The following is a 21,515-nucleotide window of genomic DNA, read 5'->3' as shown; positions in this document are numbered from 1 at the left end:
ACGGCCACGACACCACACGAACCGGGTGCCAAAACCTCTCCGGCTGCCACGATGGCATGTACTTAGGGCGCTAGCTCTCCTTCGCTAGACACGTTAGCACACTGCTACACCCCCTTGTACACCTGGATCCTTTCCTTGCGCCTATAAAAGGAAGGACCAGGGCCCTCTTACAGAGGGTTGGCCGCGCGGGAAAGGACGGGACGGCGCTCGCGTGAGCCCGCTCGCTCCCTCCCGCGTGGACGCTTGTAACCCCCTACTGCAAGCGCACCCGACCTGGGCGCGGGACAAACACGAAGGCCGCGGGATTCCACCTCTCACGCCCGTCTCCCTCCGGCTGCCTCCCCCCTTCGTGCTCCGTCTCGCGCCGACCCATCTGGGCTGGGGCATGCGGTGATAATTTACTCGTCGGTACAGGGACCCCGGGTTCGAAACGCCGACACCTCCCTTGCACCGACAAATATCTCTGTCCCTGATCTCCTCTCTGCGGCTGCACGCGATAGATCTCTGCTCGCTAGCGCACAATCTGCTCGATCTGCACGGTTCGAGCTAGATCTGGTCGGTTCAAATCCGCGTCGTTGTCGACTGGACGCACCGGGGAGATTTGTGATTCATCATATGTTAGGCTTGGGTGAGATTTGATCGTTGAATGAATGATCAGTTGGCGATTCTACAGGTGGTAAAGAAAGCAGACAAAAAGGAATGGGGCTCGCGTTTGGGAAGCTCTTCAGCCGCTCTTCGCCAATAAGGATATGCAGATCCTTATGGTCGGCCTCGACACCACTGGTAAAACCACCATCCTCTATAAGCTCAAGCTTGGTGAGATCATCACAACCATCCCCGCCATCGGTGAGCCCTAGTCTTGCCTTTTTAATGTTGTCGGATCATGTTGGATTCGGTTGTGAAGAATGCCCTGTTAAATGATGGATCTATAGGATGCATGATCTATCCATACCAGATTGGTTGTTGGGGGTAAAACGGTACATGATTGTTTGTTCTAACTTGATACTCGGATAAGATTACAACGATCATTCTTTGAGTTGTTCATAGTACAACGAAATCACCCGCATATTTGGTTTGATGGAACAAAATGCAACTAATATAACCCTAGATAACATAATTTATTATCTTTAAATAATAATCTTAATGTTTCATGGATTCTTTTAATGTATCATTTCGAGAAACCATCCCATCTAGGGTTTAAAGCTGCCTTTGAAGATTAATTTTTTTATGTGGTACTTAGTTAAAGGCATAGTTCTAACAAAGGATAATTTAGCAAAAAAAATTATGGAAAGGAAGTGTTAAATGTTGTGGATGCAACTTAGATGAATCCGTTCAACACCTTTTCTTTGATTGTCATATGGCTAGATGTGTTTGGAGATGTGTACAAATTTCATTTAACATTACTCCATCTTCGTGCATCCAACATATGTTTGGCACTTGGCTAAAGGGTTTAAATTCTGGACTTAAGAGCCGGATTTGGGTTAGAGCATGTGCCCTCTGTTGGGCTTTATGGTTAAGCCGTAATGATGTGGTTTTTGATAATGCACAAGTTTCCACTCCCTTGTAGGTCACATTCAGAGGAACACATTGGACAAGGTTCTAGACACTGTTGCAAAAGGAGGACAGACCTCAAGTAAAATAGGATTGTCGTATGCTTGAGACGATAACGATGGAGATCTTTTCAAATAATGGCTGGTCTTTTTATCATAGATTGAGTGCTTGAATTTGTGAAACCTTTGTCGAATGTGAGATTTTCATTCCAGAGTGGAACCCTATGTTTGTGAGTTTGAACAGTCACATGTATCAACCAATACCGAAGCTGGAATATTAATAATATTCCCTTTTCTAAAAAAATATTTGTTTCTTTTCTATAGAAGCTTTGATAGGATAGAGCTTAATGAATTAATGTTAGGTGACCACAATAAAATGCTCGCCTTCTTGCTTGATCTATTGTTACCAATTTGAAAATACCAAATTGGTAACCTAACGATGACGATGACACAAGAGAAACTATCCATTTGCATTTGGTACCAGACTTATGGAGGTCGTTTGCTGGGCATTTTCATAAAGAATAGATAACAAGAAATACTAGACTTTGCTTTTGATCCCCTGCGGGCTGCGGCCCTGCCCCTTCTCATTTATGCGTCTTGTGAAGATTAATGTGGAGTGAAGTCTCTTGTTATATATAGTAATAGTGGTGGTCATACTATTTTACATACCAGCTGTCAAGGACGCCAGTTCTTACACTAAATTTGACACAGGACAAGTAAGAAACATAGATTGACTGTGCAATCTTCTTCCACAACAATCACTACATCAGCTAGTAATAAGTAGTCCGATCCGAGGAGCCCTAAATATAATGTTGGCGCATCACATCTGAACGTTGATGTGCCTGGTCTCGTCTCCCGGCGACAGCGAGAAGGTGGATTGCGTCGTCCTGTTGTTGTAGCTGACAGTGAGGACGTACTCCCCCAGGTAGCCGGTGAAGCTGTAGGCGCCGTGCGCGTCGGTCTGGCCGGCCGCCTGCAGCGTCCGCCACTCGTTGAGCAGGCGGTCGACCACGTCCCCCGTGGGCAGGTTGCTGAGGTTCCAGTCCGTGAGGCACATCTGGTAGCACCCGCTGGGGTGCAGCGCCGTCCACAGCATGACTCCGCTGACGGCCGGGTGCGAGTATGCCTCCCGCAGCACCTGCTCCAGGTAGGCGGCCTGCGTCTGCGCGTCGAACTTGTTGCTGATGTCGATCTCGGTGAACCAGATGGGCAGCCCCAGGGTGGCGAGCTTGTCGAGTATGGCCCTCATGAGCGGGATGTTGGGCTTGGAGAAGTGTCCCTCCAGGCCGATCCCTTCCAGGATGGCGCCGGCGGAGCGGAGGTCCTTGAGCTTGGACACGTACGTGTCGACGGTGGAGAAGGGGTCGTCGCAGGTCTCGATGACGTTGTACTCGTTCATGAAGAGCGTGGCCAGCGGGTCGGCGTCCTGCGCCACGCTGAAGAACTCCGCGGACGCGTTGGGCCCCAGCCGCTGCTCGTAGAAGTTGTAGTGCAGCATCTCGTTGTTCACGTCCCAGTGCGCGAACTCGCCGCGGTAGCGGGTCATGAGGCTCTGGATGCGCGTGTTGACGGCGGCGCGGAGGTCGTCCGCCGTCAGGTTCTTCACCCACCGGGGCGTCGCGTCCTGGTTCTCCCAGAAGATGTTGTGGCCGCGCACCATCACGCGGTGCGACCGCACGAACGCCAGCATCTGGTCCGGCACGTCGAAGCGCAGCTGCCCCGACATGGGCTCCGTCGAGTACCACTTGAGCTCGTCCTCGAACACCGCCGCGTTGAACCGGTCCACGAACCACTGCTGGTACGCCTGGTTCCCAAGGATGGTGGACGCGATCGCCGAACCGATCGGGAAGTCCTTGGCCGTCTGCTGCACCGACACGGACGCGCCCACCACGCGGGCGCCCTGCGGGTCGGCCACGTGGATGGTCGCCACGCGCTTCCTCCTCTGCTCGATCGATCGGGTATACATATATAAACAAGAGATGAAGAAGATTAGTACTGTACTGTACTACTTTAGTCGCATCGTCGAACGCGTTCCTCTTCTCCGGCCTCGTTCGTTACCTTCCGGATGGTATCCTGCTGGTGCATCGCCCACTGGTCCGTGGTGAACGGCTGCAGCGACCCGCTCGCCACGGTGATCTTCATGGGCGTCTTGTCAGCATTCTGCAGGGCGCGCGCATGAACAATATATAATGAAAACCTCAATTTGCCAATTCAGCCAGCGCATGCATCCGATGCGTGCTTGCGCGCGTACCTGAAAGAAGATGACCGAGGTCTGCGTCGGCCAGTCCAGGACGAATCCGCCCTTGACGAAGGCCCAGCAGTCGCTCCTGGCAACGACCGTGGCGATGCACCTGGCGCCGGTGTTGTCCGGCGCCAGCCTCGCGGTGATCAGAGCCGAGTACGCGCCTTCCAGCTTCACCCAGCCTGATGCATGCGTGTGACAGGGATCGAGAATTATTGAAGCTCACATGCACGAGCGTAGTAGTACTAGTAGTCGGCCTCACATGTGTATGTACTACATGACTGCAAAAAGGGTAGGAGAGCTCACATGAGAAGGTGTACATGGTGGTCTTGTTGAGGTTGTACACCACGAACGCCGGGGAGAAGACGCCGGTCTCCGTCGTGCGGTATCCGTCCGGGTCTCCGCCGCTGCTGCCGAACTTGAGAATGCCTCCGTTGTACAGCGCCGGCTCCGGCTGGCCCCTGCACTGGACGCCACGCAAATAAACCTGGAGTTAGCGCACGCCGCGCTCTACTCTGTTGTTCATGTTCTGCGCCGCGCATAGTTTATTTTATTCTATCAAAGCTCAAGCGTATGATAGGTGTGGACGTGACAGCGACAGATGACACGCGCGCGACGCGAAGGCTCACTGTTGCTTGCGCTGCGTTAGTTGGTCACTTGGTCGGCCCAGAACCGCATGTTAGCCGCGCGCGTGCAGGGCTTGATAAATTAAAGAGGGACATGATGATCACGATGCTTGCAACCATTCCAGATGGAGCTTAGAATACTATCGAGAAGACGAGAAGTGTAGTAGTATAGTACTTGTCACTTGCTCGCTCCGTGTGATAATGTCTATTGGCTGCTAGCATCTCTGGTAGTGTGGTAGGTACTGTACTGGTGGGGGCGCTGAGGTGTCCCAGCGCACGCATGGGAACAAAACTGGAGTGGCCGGCCGGACGGACCGGAGAGAGTGAGGGAGGATCATGTGCATTGTGGATTTGTGGCCTTGTGGGGAAGAGGAAGCATTTGTTTTGTGGTCCCAACAATGGCGGCTTTGAGCTTCGCCATCTTCCCCGGCTCTCTCTGCTGCCGACCGCATTGGTTATTTAGTGGTCACCCGGGTGAAATGGTGTGTTTGATAAAGATGCAAGAACCATCAGAGATACACGCATATAGTTTGAACGGTTAATAATGAACGAAACGAACTTGCATTTGCTGCTGGGTGTTACTCATGCATGACGTGTGCAGATAAAAGCTTGGCGATTCTGGAAGAAAAAAGAATGCTTCATTCGGTGCATGGAGACTTACGTCGGTGTAGGCGGAGTAATCGTACCAGCCATCTGCATGTCACCAGGAAGCTCAAACGATGGATATGATAACTCGCAGGAAAAAAAACGAAGTACGAGAGAGAGGTAGAAAGGGGGAGTGCGACTGTGCGAGCCACTGACCTGGAGGCACCGCCGCGGCGAGCTCGCTTCCGCAATGCAGCATCCACAGGACGAGAAACCCCAGGCCACGCAGAGCGAAGCGATGCATCTTCATCGCCGCAGCGCAGCTAGCTAGACGAGAGAGCGCTCAGCCGGGCTTCTTCCTCTGTTCAAGTTCCTCACTGCAGTGTCGGCTGTGCGTGCACAAGGGTATGGAGGAGAATCGAGCAGTTAGCAATGAGGATGGAGAGTGCTACACCTACACGCGGGTCGTGATCAGAGCAAGGGGAGCTGTGCATCGCTATATATAGCCGGTGGTCACATGGCAGTTGGCACCACCCGTTTCCGCACTTGATCAGAGAGCGCCGGCCTTCTCGCACTTGGCAAGCTACCACTGGCCCTGGCCGGCGGAGTCACGGGCCGGCCGCTGTGGGTGCTGCCCACCACGTATATTCACGTACACCTGGTCCTCGGGAGTCTGCTGCTGCCGCCGCAAGTAATAACCCGCTGTTCGCTTATGGCTAGTTTGGAGGGACTAAAATCCCCTACTTACTCAATTTTGAATAAATTATGGATTTTAGCTCCTTCAATTCCTTTCGGTATTTGGACTCCTAAATTAGCCAGCGTAGCGGGCTGGTCACTGGTGGCCGTCTTCTGCTGGTGCTCCTGCACCGGGCCTAGCCAACAGTACTAGCGCCTGTTCCCCCGGCCGGTTCACTTCACATGCGAGCGGCAGAGCGGTAGGCAGTAGGCACGGGGTGGTGAAGAAGGTAAGATCATATCAGGGTCCTGTGAGTACCCGTCGCCTTATTCCGTGGTCTCGTGTGGGTCCGCCGCCCCGCGTCACGCCATGGGAACTGTACCGCGGACCTCGAAGTTTCTTCTGTTGTTTTCTCCCTGGCATTGAACCGGCGGGCGCAGATGGGTCGGCGGTGTACGTGGTAAAGCCCAAGGGGTGGTAGTCACGTACGATATCCTGTCACCAATTCACGTGTCGCTGGGGGCGCCGTGTCCCGTAGAGAGCTAGTGTGAATGTAGTGATGCTCGGCATGCCGGCAAGTGCTTGAGGCCGTTGTTCTGCATGGCTTGCTTGAGGCCGTTCACCAACGAGGATAATCACACATTCCGCGAATGAAGCGGTGCAAAAGTCGGTCGATCAGTGGCTGGCGATGTCACGAGTTCCCTTTTCGATCCTCTCGCTTGCCCCGTACTCGTGCGGCTAGTAAATAGTTGTGCATGAACACCCGGTGTTCATATTTTAGTAGTACATAGGTTAGCGGCAGTAGTGTGTAGTAGCTGGGTGCTACACGGCCTACCGCATTGTGAAAACATAACGTAGGTTACGTGCATCGCTTGGTACGTTTTACTAATTTGCCAAAAGCAGCCCACTTGTATAAAACTGAATACAGCATTGTATTGTACTTAATTCGGCTACAACCTACCGCTGCCTTTCGCGTATCGATAAATCTTCTTATTATTATTATCTTCGTCGGCTTTCTTCACCAAACAAACGAAAAGGGGGGGAGAGTTTAAGCCCATCTTTTCCACAGGGGAATCATCGGTCCAAAGGCACCGCACGCCGCAGCGGTTGGAATTATTGTCTGCCTTTCGGAAGTGGGTTTCCAAAGCCGCGCGCTTGCCGGCCAGAAAAAGGGATCCCCTTTGCGAACACGGGCCATGCAATGCATGCGGCCATGCGGTTGCTAGAACATCCGGTGCTTTGCCTTGCCCCCAAAATACACACGGACAGTGGGGGGCACTCGCGGAGTATCTTTATTTTTGTTCCGTAGAGCCGACTAGCCGTGTACACGCGGCTACAGGCTGCACAAAATACGCGGAGTGGGGCGCTCGCACGCGCGCTAATCCTACCACGTTCGTTCACAAAAGTATTCAATTGTAGGCGCCACCACCACAGGGTCTCGGAGGAGAAAGAGCGCATGCGCATCGATGCTAGGGTGAAAATGGACAGATATGGACGGATAGTATCCTGTATCATATCCTAATGTATTTAAAACGGGTTTGAGATCGGATATGCATAGTTAGAAACAGGACGAGTATGGATATATGGATCGGATATTTATCTGAGCGGAAAAGTGACGGATACGAATATTATTTGATCGGATATCAGATACTTGTCGGATAATGCATTAATTGGTTATCATAAAATATTATTGTTCGACTATGAAATTACAAGTAAATTATCAAGACTAATAAACATTTTATAGAATATAATCTCAAATTCCCACGTAAAATGGTAAAGTGAAGTATTAATTATGTTAAAACTTAGATACTTAGAAAATCATTAAAATACAATTAAATTCATAAAAATATTGTAGTGTCGATCGAAAATTGCAACTAAGTTACCAATATTAATAAATAGTTTATAAAAAGATAATCTTAAGTTCTCACATGGAGATAACCTTAAGTCCCATATGAAAATGCCAAAAGTCTATTATTTTAATATAAATTTAGACATTATTTCAATTATTTTGGTCTAAAAATATGTTTAAACAAAAATGTGATGTACTACAAAGTTATAGATCTCTTCTAGCTCTATAATCTTCATATAAACTTTATCTTTATCCGGTTTCATATGTAAAAGTTATAATTCTATAACTATATTATGATGCAGAACAAAATCGAGTACCCGTATCTAACCCCGAATATCTGGGTAGTAACCGCTCTGTATCCGACTCAAATTCGAAGCTACACTATTCGGATATTATCTGTATTCGTCCTGAATATAAAAATAGCTAAATCCGTATAAAAATATAAGTATTTACACTATCCGTATCCGGTAGTTGGGCGGGTTCACCCCTAATCGATGCAGGGCGGGCTGCTGCTGCACAGCGACCTTTCGACGCCGCCGCCGCGCGCCACGCGATGGCTGGTTGGCTGGCTCACGTTTTGGCGGTAGACGAGCCCGCTGGCCGCTTGCGCTTGGCTTGGTTTGGCGCGGCCCGCCGGCCTCGGTAGGCTAGGGGTACGCCTCGGCGGATTCACGGGCGTGCGCGAGCCAGAGCCCGGCCAGGCGGCCACGGGGTATGTTTGACTAGCGGTGCCGCGCGCCTGCCACCCGAGAAAAGACGACGCCGGATGGGGCTGGGATTCGGCGGCACGGTCACGGATCGAGCGGACATCTGCTGCAGGATTCGCAGCTGCGGGCGCTGGACAAGTACAGCTCGGCTACCGTGCCCGTGCCCGTGCCATTGTTCTTGGGTCATGTGACTCGGGCAACTCGTGGCCAGGATTTGATCGGCGCGGTCGACGCCAATTTGATCGGTCCGTTCTGTCCCCGAACGTACTCCACCGGTTCTGTGCCTGCCCCTGCCATCGGATGACCCGTGCCGTGCCAAGTATTTGGCTGGTAAAGGGAGCCTACGCGTGCGCACTTTTTTCGCGCGCATCTCTCCATCACAAAGGCGCGGCTGGCTGGCGCTATTCTGGTCCAGGCGTCCGGCCAAGCCTCGGGACTCTGCCGGCCTCACGAGTCCATTCTACTCCGGGAAACGGCGGTACGAGATGACCGCGACACGTAACGTGCATTATCTTTGTCTCAGTGTCACCGTGTCAGCATCAAGAATTTAGCTTTCCTGGTTTCTGAACCATTCAGATGAAGATGGAGCGTGACAAGTTTTTTTTTTTCTCTCGAAAGCATAGCAGTCCAACTATGCAATGCAACCCTACATCGGATAAGTTCAACAATTTGTAATGCGACAAGTCTTTTACCTGAACCGCTCAAGTTCTTCGTTCCAAACTACGTGGTAACAAACACAGTTACCACTCATCATTTACTACTGACCACAACCGGTGACAAGTCGTCAACTGGCCAAATATACAGGCCGCAGCAGTAGTATTAGCACAAACATATATATACAGTCATATACATACACGAACCAACATCATCACAGCACAACCGCCACAACTGTACAAATCTAATTTTATGACGAACGCATCGATAATGCTCCCAGCAATGGGCTGGAACCACTGATGCAAGAAATGTTTTATCAGTGTTGCCTTCATTCAGTTGGGATATCAGAGCTCTGGCCTGAAAATTTTACGGGGATGTCAGAATCGAATGAAGTCAAAAATTGAAGCAACCCACCTGCTGCAAAGCTAAGCGGGCTTTCAAATGCCCACCTGCATCACAACTATTTATCATGTTCATGTCTTATAGAAAGAAAAAAATCCTTTGTCGTGTAATACCTGTAGGTTTTATATGTTTTTAAATACCCTGTATGTTAGTATGTATGTCGACAAAACAAAAAAATCCAATATGTATAGTTATCACATAATCTCACTGCTGAGTTGTCTTATCCCCAACAGGAATTCCAAAATGTTTATGTAGGCTTTGGAACATCCCTTGAGATAGACTACATTTTTTTCTGAGTTTGGGTTCCATCATTGTCCTTTATAATTCTCCTAGTGGACCAAGCTTTGGCAAAAGTATTCATGCGACAAACATATCTAGCACCTCTCCATGGTATGTGGAACACGGGCAGACGTATCTCTAGTTACATTTGTTGTTTTTAAACCAAAATATATTAAATGAATATTATATCTAATAGACCTGCTCACGGCGTGATCGAATCCTGGATTCGCCCCTGTGTGGGACAACCTGAACGAGGGCCGAGGGGAATGCTAGAGGCCAAAGATTAATTATACTGGCTTTTCAACGTTCACAAGAGGGGAATATGAAAACACATCAAACTTGCAGATGCTAGAACGTAACGACTGAGATGTACGTGGGGTTCCCACCCTAACTTGCAAGTGGGCTCCCCAATTTCCCTTGAATAAATAAATCATAAAAATACTCTTGGAGCAGTCAAACACAAACAGTGTTATGGATGGCTGGGGACACTACTGTAGCGGGCCCTCTTGGGCCCTGACAAACAGAAACCCAAGAAAATATACTACAATGTCAAACAATTTAAGGATAAGGATAATTTTATTGACCGAGATGAATTAAAGTAAAACATGCGACCAATATAACCCCAAGGCAAGAAAATACTATATGACTGGCATGAGAATTATACTCAGCCGGGGAGGGAAAGACCGTCCTCCCGGTATTATATTAAGAAGAGACCGAAACATGGTCCCGGCTGAGAAAATCCCCGAACCTGGGCCCCCCGTCACTAGCGGGCCGTCACCGCCCACTCTGCAACGGCCCAGCCGGAGGGTGGCGCGCAGGACGTAACCCGGGAGCGGGCGGGGCACAGCGAGGGGATTTTTTTAACCAAGCCAACCCAGGACTTGGAGGTGCTACTCGGAAGCCTTAACCATTACGCTAGAGGCCCTTTCGCTGGCATGAGAATTATAATCAGCATTTTTCCAACTAAATATTGACAGCAAATAGAAAAAATAGGTTGCAATTGTTGTTCCAGTCCATCAAATAGTAATAGCGGAACGATAAATATGTTTTCTTTTCTCTAGGAGCAAGTGTCAAATATATGTAAGTTACATACCTTTCTCTGGGTTAGGGGAAGTTATTGGATGACCTTCACCTATGCTAGAATTATCTTCATTCCTGTAAGAAATTCATCCACAGCAGAAGAAAGTAAAGCACAAACCTTCGTATATGCACTTGTTCTAAAAATATTATCGTGCTATGTCACATCAGAGCTACCAACCATGACTGGAACATTTTACCAACAAAAGAAACAGTAGAGTGCTGAACAATTCATTTCAAATGAATTTATATCAGCACCAATCCACACCAGTCAGTATGGCAAGTATGCTATTTTTATGGTGACAGTGTTCTTACGGCATCTTACATTACACTTTTATGCACTACCACCCTGATTAAAAATTAACATTGTTTTTTAAGATTTCTGCTGGTCAAACTATTTTAATTTGACCATCAATGTATAAAAAAAAACCTGGACGGACAATGTAAAATATATGTAACTAGATCTATCATACGTTCTTTCAGAATATTGAATTAGCTTTCTCTGAAATGTCATATTTTCATAGAAATTATTGGTTAAAGCTTCGCCCTGTAGAAAGTGTATGTCCGAAATGAGACACGTATTTTGATCGAAGGGAGTAGTAAGTTACCCTTGATTGCTCCGTTGATCACTTGTAGAAGCCATCGTTGTTAAGATAGTCTCCGCAGGTAAACTGCCAGTGTTCTCTGTGTCCTAGAGTACAACATGCATACACTGATAACCTTTAAGCACTCTTCTCCAGTCAAAGAAGCAGAAAATATGTGTACAGAAACCTATGTCTACATTTCAAGGGTAGTATATAATAATAAATTACCAAGGTTTCATTCATCATCCACCCTGGAATTGTTTCTGATAAAAGATTCATGTATTTCTCCATAGCAATCTCAGGGTTCATATTCCCTAACTTCTGCCAAGCAGACCTGAGAAAACAATAAATGATCATTGATAGTAATTATTGTGGATTAGCACTCTATGTGCGTATCTTTACAGAATATCTAGGCACAGATCAACCCTAGCAGATAATTTCTACAATGTCTACTATTTCACCATTTCTTTTATGCTTTAAATCACTTGGTATGGTGATAACTGACAAAATATGTCCAAAATAGAAGGATTGACAATTTCTCTCTTATAGGATATCTCATGTTTTTCCTTAACTCTATTTCATACTTCTATATTACCTGGAATTGTTGCGAACAAAAATACATATACATGGTCATTATACAATTATTGCAAGGTTAACTCTAGCTTTACTTGTGGGCATACAAAAATATAGTTAGTGGAAAATTGACAGCTCCAAAACATACAGAGATACACATCAGTCTAGCAGAAATAGTCGCAAGATATCTGTCATGTTACATCATGTAAGTCAGTTAGATATGTTGAATTTTTTATTCAATACTTCTGAACATCACTCCATATTTTATAGCACATATATTATTCTGGGATAACTTCGGTAGTTAGATGTATACAGCAGGTTGGTTGCAGCCCAATTAACTGATCCAATTAAAATAAGAATGGGAAATAAGATGAGTTGTAATGGTGTCCACGTGCAAAACATATTACTATATTAGTGAATCTTTCTATGCTTGTTGCTCCTGCTCGCTGCCTCATAGCAGAAATTGCTAGAATTATTCATTTGCTGACACGTCACAACAACAATCCATTCTAAACTCTGAAGGCAACCCAACAGTTAGTGGTTCCTTTGACCAAGATGCTCTTATTCCCCCCCCCCCTCTAAATACCATGCTATATTTGGCACAAAAAATATGGTACTGTACAGATTGCTCATAAACTGATCATTAGCTCGATAAAGCATAGCATAATGCTCTCATGCACAACAAATTGGCACAGGCAAGGTTATTAAAACGATAAAACGTTGAAACGCTCATTGGTGAAGTTTTGACTTTTAAACGTTTAAACAAAGTTTAAACGTAGTTTTAAACAACATAGAAAAAATACCAATCTATCATAATTTCAGACAATAACATGAAGTTAAATACCAAAACAAAGAGGTTAGTGGCTTACCAAAACTTCACCCATGAGCCGGATTGGACCCAAAAGTAACTATCAGACTGGGCCCAAAAGTAGCAAATGGTCTAAAACACATGAAACACTGTGTTTTATAGTTTAGAACATCAAAATACGGTTTCAACCTCTAATTAGAGTTTTGAAGTTTAAACGTAGTTTTAATAACACTGGGCACAAGATATTATCTAAAGTGGCCTCAAAATTCAAGCAGACAAAAGCTATGGCAATACCACAACAACCCTATCTTGAAATGGAGTGTGTCACATCAGTACATTGCAAGCTCAATATAAAGAAGCATGTTTATGGACAAACAAGACTCCTGAGGGCAACTGCCAGATAGGAGGCTGGCTTTACCTTGGTTACCTATTATATGCAAACTCGTATAGGGGCAATCCCCCCCCCACCCAACAACTTATAGGGCAAAACTTGCTCAGACAGAGGTTGGCAGTGACTAGTTGCTGTCAATTATGCCTAAACTAAATTACTAAACAAAGAAACACAATTCAGTTGATTCAGGATTGTAACTTCACTCAATCATTGCACCAGATCCAGCTACATGTTTTTGACTTCTATATTTTTGTTTTTACATTTTATTCATTACACTTGCCTTCATTCGGAGTATATTCCAAAATTCAAAACATCATCCTATGAACCATGCAGCATCATGGACAAATATTTTTAAGGCATAAGGATCCAAAATTTAAAAGGTACTAGTACTACCATGACCAAATTTGAGAAGGAACGATGGATTCTTGTTGTCTCAAGCAGAGAAGTGCAATATTCTCTTTGACACAAAGGAGGCAAGGCATATATAGTTCTAACATTATATGTTTCCTTTGCTCTTCTGTAAAGGAGTTATATGCTTCTCTCAAGTTAATTAACCCAATTTCAAGAACCAATAAGAAAAGAGAAAACCCAAAACTTGTAGTGCAGGACAGACCCAATGCTAACGGCTCCTACAAGAGTGGGGTCTCAGCAAGGAATAACCGATGCAAGCCTTACTCCTGCATTTTGCAGAGAGGCTGCGTCAAAACTTGTAGTGCAGAATTGTCATAAATCTATTCCAGCCAAATACCCCAAGCTCTTAAACATAGACGCCACATAAGCCTATCATGTCAAACTATACATATCACAGCTTTCATACTGGCATAAACCTCAGATCTGATGAAATCAATAGTCAATAATACTCCGAAATGCAAGTCCTTCAGACCAAAAAGATATTGCACTTATTCATTTCAGGCTTACTTCAGTAAACATGATTTATCAGCAAGGGAAACAGATCAATTGACATTTACTTCAGTAAGCCTCAATGATTTGAACTTGTCTCGTCAGCTTAGCATCTGGTGGCTTATAAGCAGAAAGTCAGAGCCTGATGTGCAGTTCACATTGGTCTACCACTCTACGCAAATAGCCGAGACGATGCTGCAGCTAGTGCAAAGGTGTCTTTTGGCCTTCCAAGCAGAGTCATTAACAAGCAAGCCTACAGGTGATCTCTGAGCTAGAAAAAAAAAATACTAACAGTATTGAAGAATTTGATGCCCTGTTACTTAAACTGTACCAGATCTCCTGCAGACAATGTTTAACAGCTTTAAAATAATGAAGCACAAACAAGTTAGTTTTCACTAGGATTTTTTAATATGTTGTGATTTCTTTCTATTGAAAAATACTAGTATGGTACTGTACTACTGTTGCTCTACCTTGAAACAAATATAGCAGAGGATTAGTACTCCAGTGTTGATGGCATTCAGACTATAGTTTGCTTATCGTTAAGCTATAACCTAACACAGTGTAGCAATGATAAATGTAGCCAAGGTAATAGAAAGAAGAAATGAATACCATTTTGCACGAGATGAGGGTCTCAGTGTAAGTGGCTGCGCTGAGTCATAACAGGGACCGTCAATGGCAACCTTGAGGAGACCTTGAAGCTGCAGCTGCACATCACTATCGAGCTTTGACAGGGCAGCCGCCCCAGCCCCACTAGCAGCAAATGCTGCAGCCGCACCAAACCTCTTCTCCACTTCACTCCTCTCGATCCCTTCCCACTCCTCAAACTCCATGTCTGCCTCAGGGTCATCCTTCGGCAGCCCTTGCGATGTCACTTCCCCCACAGGCAATTCGGTAACCACTTCATCACTGAAGCTACATTCATGGATAACATTCACATCATCATTTTTTCCTGCGACCGACTCCTCTTCAGGAACCAGTTCTTGTTGTTGATCAACTGTTTGGGCCTCACACTCAGCTTCCTGCTTGCACTGCACATCCTCGTGTACCTCGGCAGCTTCTTCAACGGGCTGATGATGTTTAAGCTCTCCCTTCCCTGCCAATGGCACATCGAGAACTGGTTGTGGAGCAGCCCCAGCAGGCAATTCATGCTCTACTTGCTCCTCCTCCTCCAATACCGCATCAAGAATCTCTTCAAGAACAGTCTCGGAATCCAATTCGTTGGGCCTCACTTCGATAGCTCGTACACTCTTGTCCACTAATCCCACGTCAAGAACATCTTCAGCAGGAGCCGCTTCGGCAACGAGATGGTGCTGTTTCACTTCAGCAGCTTCTGTTTCCAAGGGAGGCACTTGCGCAACTCCAACAACTTCTACTCCCTGCTTGTCCGGTCCTGCTTCGAGAACTTCAACGGGAACAAGAGCAACCTCAGCACCCAGATCATACTGGTTCACCACAACATCCTGCACGGTTCGTTCCTCCAACCCTGCCGCACCAGAAACCTCCTTAGGCACAACCTCAGCGCCCGACACCAGCTGGCTCGCTTCAGCACCCACCGCCGCCACAACAGTTGCGGAGGTCAAATCAGGCCGCTTCACGCCGCCACCACCGTCCTCCCCCTCCTCCACTTCCGCAGCAAGGCGCACCTCCCGAACAGCCTTCACGGGAACCCCCTCCTCCTCGGGCAAGCTCTCCGGCTCCTTCACCTCCGCGACGACCACCGCCGGCGCCTTCTCCGCCTCAACCCACCCATCCGCCTCCGACGGCGCCACCGCCGCCATCCCTTCGCTACGCATCACCTCGTCGACCTCGATGATCCTCTCCTCCTCCGCCACCTCCTCGGCGATCGCGGCTGCGGCGCGATCGGTCCGGCGATGGGAATCATTGGCTGCGAAGAGCGTGGCGAGCAGGAGGGCAGCGAGGAGGGTGACCGCCGCCGTGAGGAGCAGTTCGTAGAACAGTTCCATCTCTTCGGGTGGGGGAAGGAAGCCGGTGCGGCTTTTTTGGCCCCTTCGCTTTCTCGCTCGGCTGGGACGGAGGGGGGACAGGGGAGAGAGGAAGGGGAAAAGGCAAAGCAGAAGGGGAAGAGAGACGAGGTCGAACGAGAGATCGAATAGCGGAATAGGTGGGTGTGGGCGGAGTAAAGGGGGTGGGGCGCCAAAGCAAGGCATATTCGGACGGATACGATCGCCACGAGGGCCGCAGGGGGTGAGATGGCGAGGGTGGGCGACGCCGAAAAAGTCATTTCGGCTTGGAGCTGCTTGCAGATGGAAATGAGGATGCCGACGCCGGCAGCCGCGACAGGGGATTTCGTGTGCTCCATAAACAGGAGCTACCGGGACCGAGCAACGCAGATGGGGCCATGGAGGCACCGCTCACTGTGCATGTGAGCAGCAACAGTGGCTGCCTGCCAATCTGCCCACCACTGGATAATCTGGAGGCTGAGCCTCTGCTTGGTGGTGAGGCCGTCTTCCCTCGGGCAGAAGATGTCCCTATTTGTTTCAGCTTTTTGGAGCTTCTGGCCACCAAAAGCTGTTGTGGACTGCCAAACGCTCAGCTTTTCAGTCAGCTTTTATAAAATTCGATTGGGTAAAAACCATTCAACATCAACATAAACATATAATCGGTTGAGTCGTTGCAATAGTAGAAATCCGTCACTTTCTAGATCCTGAGTCCTATGTACACCTTTATCTTCCTCCGCACGTAATCCTAATGATACTCAGATTCTCTACACAGCCAGATTCTCCCACAGCCAGATTCTCAGAAAAGCTGGTCAGAAAAAAGCTGAACCAAACAGGCCCGATGTGTTGCACAAGAAACATATATCTCTATGCGAAATTTTACACTAGCTGCGCCTCAGCGCACTCGTTCGTCACCGTTAACTTGTGAACAAAGAAAACAGTTTAGTACCAACAGCTATATTTATATCGTTGTCATCAATCACCATCGTTAGGGTCAATAACTATGCATTAATGTACTTGTGTTAAAGTGCTGCGGTGATAAGTCTCGTTAGCATAATGTTTGTGTGTTGCGACGTTATACAAATTATTTAAAGGAGCCTGCCATATTACTCATCTAGATCGATGACGGAATGTCATTACTGCTAGACACCATCGACCAGACAGAGATAGAAGGAGAAGTCAGCTGGTGTGAGGTTTTATAGGTCCAAATCGGACCTGGAACCACGTAACGTGACGGAGGTCCTCTACTTGTCTCTGAGGAGGTCGTGACCTGCAGGTCATGTACGCAGTTAACGATGTGTTGCTGCTCGGCGAGGGAGAAAACGCCCATGCATAGTTTCAAGCCCTAGAGAACGTTCACCATGCGCCCTTCCACACGCTCCATGTGTCTAGAGTCTTTCCTCCGCCGTGCCCTTTGCATTCCCGAGGATAGATGACAACGGTAAAAACTCATGCTTTAAAAAGTAGAAATGTATGGCTACATATGTTTTTTTAGTATTTTTAAAGGGTAAGAATCTCACCCGAATCAACACAGGCAGGGTTGTAAGAAACTATTAAATCGTATCAACAATCCAATGAACCATGATAATGGCATCCCATATTTCCAAAAATTAAATAGAAATCAACATCCCACAATTTCAAAAATAAAATAAAATCTAGTATCACACATTCCTAAAATAAAATAAAAACTTCTAAGAAAGTGCACATTATCTATGTGCATCAAAGAACCTCTAACACTGATAAGTAAAAGCATCTCGATCTCAATTTCTCATACAGATCAACAAAAACTAAAAATCTATTATAGCATTGAGAGCACCTAGAGGGGGTGAATAGGTGATCCTGTAGAAACTTAAAACTTAAAGCCACAAAACTTGATTAAGTGTTAGCACAATGAAATCAAGTGGCTAAAGACCGAGCTCTTGTGAAACACAATAGTCACAATGAGAACAAGCACAAGAGACACGATGGTTTATCCCGTGGTTCGGCCAAGTACAACACTTTCCTACTCCACGTTGTGGCGTTCCAATGGACGAGGATTGCACTCAACCCCTTTCAAGTGATCCAAAGATCCACTTGAATACCACGGTGTTTTTCTTTCTTTCACTATATCCCGTTTGCGAGGAATCTCCACAACTTGGAGCCTCTCGCCCGTACAAATGATGATCACAAAGAAGCACGGATGTAAGGGAGGGAAAAGCAACACACACAAGTCTCAAAAGCAACAGCACAAACACGCACACTAGTCACAACTTGAGCTCTAAGTTCACACGCGGAGTTCTCAACTCAAGATGAGCTCAAATTGCTATCACAAAGAATCAAATGCGCTCGAATGAAGTCTTGGTGCTTAGAGATGATCAAAGAATGCTTGGTGTGCTCCTCCATGCGCCTAGGGGTCCCTTTTATAGCCCCAAGGCAGCTAGGAGTCGTTGAAAGCAATCTAGGAAGGCAATTCTTGCCTTCTGTCGGGTGGCGCACCGGACAGTCCAGTGCAGATTGCTTTCCTAAATTGGCGCAGCCGACCGTTGAAGATTTGGAGCCGTTGGCGCACCGGACACTGTCCGGTGCACACCGGACAGTCCGGTGCCCCCATCAGACTGTTGGCTCGGCCACGCGTCACGCGTGGATTGCGCGGCCGACCGTTGGCGCGGCCGACCGTTGGCTCACCGGACAGTCCGGTGCACCACCGGACAGTCCGGTGATTTTTAGCCGTACGCCGCCGTCGAACCCGAGAACAGCCAGTTGACTAGACTCCAGCCTGGCGCACCGGACACTGTCCGGTGCACCCAGACTGCGCAGAGTCTTGGCTGCTCCAGCCAAGTCTTTTTCTTTTTGTCTTTTCTCTGATTCTAGCACTTAGACAAATATGTTAGTACACAAAAACCAATGTACTAAGTCTAGAATCATACATTTGTGTTGATTTGCACTTCATCCACCATTTGGCACTTATTAATACTTAAACCATTTGTGTTGGACACTTAATCACCAAAATACTTAGAAATGGCCCAAGGGCACATTTCCCTTTCAATCTCCCCCTTTCTGGTGATTTATGCCAACACAACAAAAAACAACACATAGAAGTGCAACTTCAATGCAAATGAGAACAATATTTGTTTTTTATTCGAATTTAGCATATTTGGATCATTCTTTGCCACCACTTGGTTTGTTTTTGCAAATCAAATTCAATTTTTTTATCTCTAAGTCACATTCACTTGTTGAGGCATAGAGAGAGATATTCCAAGAAAAATTGATCAAAGATTCAAAAACTCCCCCTTTTCCCATAGTCAAACATTCTCCCCACAAGAGACCAACTTTTGACAAAAAGAGACACTTAGAGTATTTTGACAAATCAAAACTTCTAACTCTACTATTTTCAAAGTTCTCAAGTGGTAGCTGATCCATTTGCTTGCTTTGGCCTTAATTTCTTCCCCTTTGGCATCAAGCACCAAAACGGGATCATTTTTGGCCCCTTTAACCTCATTGCCTCACTAAAATCGTCAATTAAGAGCAAAAATGCAATAAGAGCAAAGAGATGAACTTGGAGTTAATTACCCTCTCATCGGAGTGCAGTGGAAGTCTTTCATGGTCCAAGTCCACCTTTCCCTTTCAATCCATTTTTGAGACTAAAACACGTAAACTCAAACACAAGGTTAATCTCAAAGTGTCAAGTTGTGGCATGCCTCCCCCAAAACAAGTGCATCACTTGCACATGGATCATGTGTACAACTTGAGCACCATACATAAACAACAAATCTCATAAATGCATAAAGTAACTTGATCAAAGGCATATAACACATGTATGCTAGATCAATCCAAGTTACGCGAATCTAAGACATTTAGCTCACTACGCAGCCTGCAAAAGGTTGACTCATCTAAAGGCTTGGTAAAGATATCGGCTAGCTGGTTCTCGGTGCTAACATAAAACACTTCGATATCTCCCTTTTGCTGGTGGTCTCTCAAAAAGTGATGTCGGATGTCTATGTGCTTAGTGCGGCTGTGTTCAACAGGATTATCCGCCATGCGGATTGCACTCTCATTATCACATAGGAGTGGGACTTTGCTCAGATTGTAGCCAAAGTCCCATAGGGTTTGCCTCATCCAGAGTAGTTGCGTGCAACACTGTCCTGCGGCAACATACTCGGCCTCAGCGGTGGATAGGGCAACGGAAGTTTGTTTCTTAGAACTCCAAGACACTAGGGACCTTCCTAAGAATTGGCACGTCCCCGATGTACTCTTCCTATCAACCTTGCATCCAGCATAATCAGAGTCTGAATATCCAATCAAGTCAAAGGTAGACCCCTTTGGATACCAGATCCCGAAGCAAGGCGTAGCAACTAAATATCTAAGAATTCGCTTAACGGCCACAAGGTGACACTCCCTTGGGTCAGATTGAAATCTAGCACACATGCAAACGCTTAGCATAATATCCGGTCTACTAGCACATAAATAAAGTAAAGACCCTATCATAGACCGGTATGCCTTTTGATCAACGGACTTACCTCCTTTGTTGAGGTCGACATGTCCGTCAGTTCCCATTGGAGTCTTTGCGGGCTTGGCGTCCTTCATCCCAAACCGCTTGATCAAGTCTTGTGTGTACTTCGTTTGGGAGATGAAGGTGCCGTCCTTGAGTTGCTTCACTTGGAACCCAAGGAAGTAGCTTAACTCGCCCATCATCGACATCTCAAATTTTTGAGTCATCACCCTGCTAAACTCTTCACAAGACTTTTGGTTAGTAGAACCAAATATTATGTCATCGACATAAATTTGGCATACAAATAAGCCACCATCACATGTCTTAGTGAAAAGAGTTGGTGAAAGGGAGTTAGGCTTACACCGAGTCCCTAATTAATTTTGGTGGTTGAATTGCCCAACACAAATAATTGGACTAACTAGTTTGCCCAAGTGTATAGATTATACAGGTGTACAAGGTTCACACTCAGCCAATAAAAAGATCAAGTTTTGGATTCAACAAAGGAGCAAACAGGCAACCGAAGGCACCTCTGGTCTGGCGCACCGGACTGTCCGGTGTGCCACCGGACTGTGTCCGGTGCACCACCGGACATGTCCGGTGCACCAGAGGACTCCAACGCAAACTCGCCACCTTCGGGAATTTCCAGAGGCGACTCCGCTATAATTCACCGGACTGTCCGGTGTACACCGGACAGTGTCCGGTGCGCCAAGGAGGAGCGTCCTCAGGAACTCGCCAGCTTCGGGAAACTCCAACGGCTTGTCCGCTATAATTCACCGGACATGTCCGGTGTGCACCGGACTGTCCGGTGCAACTCCGGAGCAACGGCTATTCGGCGCCAACGGCTACCTGCGACGCATTAAATGCGCACGCAGTGCGCGCAGAAGTCAGGCGTGCCCATACTGGCACACCGGACAGTGAACAGTACATGTCCAGTGTGCACCGGACAGCCAGGTGGGCCCACAAGTCAGAAGCTCCAACGGTCAGAATCCAACGGCAGTGATGACGTGGCGGGGGCACCGGACATGTCCGGTGTGCACCGGACTGTCCGGTGCGCCATCGAGCAGACAGCCTCCCAACAGCCACTTTTGGTGGTTGGGGCTATAAATACCCCAACCACTCCACCATTCATTGCATCCAAGTTTTCCACTTCCAAACTACTACAAGAGCTCTAGCATTCAATTCTAGA

At 47.1% G+C, this 21,515-nt stretch overlaps 2 protein-coding genes and 1 pseudogene across 5 annotated transcripts; 1 reads left to right on the top strand and 2 right to left on the bottom strand.

Moving 5' to 3' along the window:
• The first annotated feature begins 378 nt into the window (after positions 1-378).
• Positions 379-1,869, top strand: LOC109943604 (uncharacterized; annotated as a pseudogene). The gene is made up of 2 exons (XR_002266642.1): positions 379-846; positions 1,568-1,869. The product of XR_002266642.1 is annotated as an uncharacterized protein (transcript).
• A 294-nt stretch (positions 1,870-2,163) lies between these two features.
• On the bottom strand, positions 2,164-5,427 carry LOC100272986 (putative glycosyl hydrolase family 10 protein). Its single transcript, NM_001147437.1, has 6 exons — positions 5,220-5,427; positions 5,080-5,111; positions 4,099-4,258; positions 3,802-3,974; positions 3,609-3,710; positions 2,164-3,492 (listed from the first exon to the last, which is right to left on the bottom strand). Exons 1-6 carry the CDS (start codon positions 5,311-5,313, stop codon positions 2,371-2,373), a joined length of 1,683 nt encoding a protein of 560 aa, NP_001140909.1. The 5' UTR covers positions 5,314-5,427; the 3' UTR covers positions 2,164-2,370.
• Positions 5,428-8,826: 3,399 nt separating this feature from the next.
• Positions 8,827-16,087, bottom strand: LOC100274428 (uncharacterized). 3 transcript variants are annotated; one of them, NM_001148787.3, is made up of 5 exons: positions 14,513-16,087; positions 11,460-11,565; positions 11,256-11,338; positions 10,664-10,725; positions 8,827-9,246 (listed from the first exon to the last, which is right to left on the bottom strand). In NM_001148787.3, the coding sequence occupies exons 1-5, from the start codon at positions 16,069-16,071 to the stop codon at positions 9,218-9,220; spliced, it is 1,839 nt and encodes a 612-aa protein (NP_001142259.2). In that variant the 5' UTR covers positions 16,072-16,087; the 3' UTR covers positions 8,827-9,217. The 3 variants fall into 3 exon arrangements, 2 of the variants coding, with proteins under 2 accessions (NP_001142259.2, XP_008668597.1); XR_561774.4 differs by having other exon boundaries at positions 8,892-9,246; positions 11,256-11,359; positions 14,513-16,080; XM_008670375.4 differs by lacking the exons at positions 8,827-9,246; positions 10,664-10,725; positions 11,256-11,338; positions 11,460-11,565 and adding an exon at positions 11,949-14,242 and having other exon boundaries at positions 14,513-16,080.
• Between the last annotated feature and the right edge of the window lie 5,428 nt (positions 16,088-21,515).

This window comes from Zea mays, chromosome 1, assembly GCF_902167145.1.
Source record: "Zea mays cultivar B73 chromosome 1, Zm-B73-REFERENCE-NAM-5.0, whole genome shotgun sequence".
Classification (NCBI taxonomy): Eukaryota; Viridiplantae; Streptophyta; class Magnoliopsida; order Poales; family Poaceae; genus Zea; species Zea mays.
This window is presented reverse-complemented; position numbering and strand designations above follow the sequence as displayed.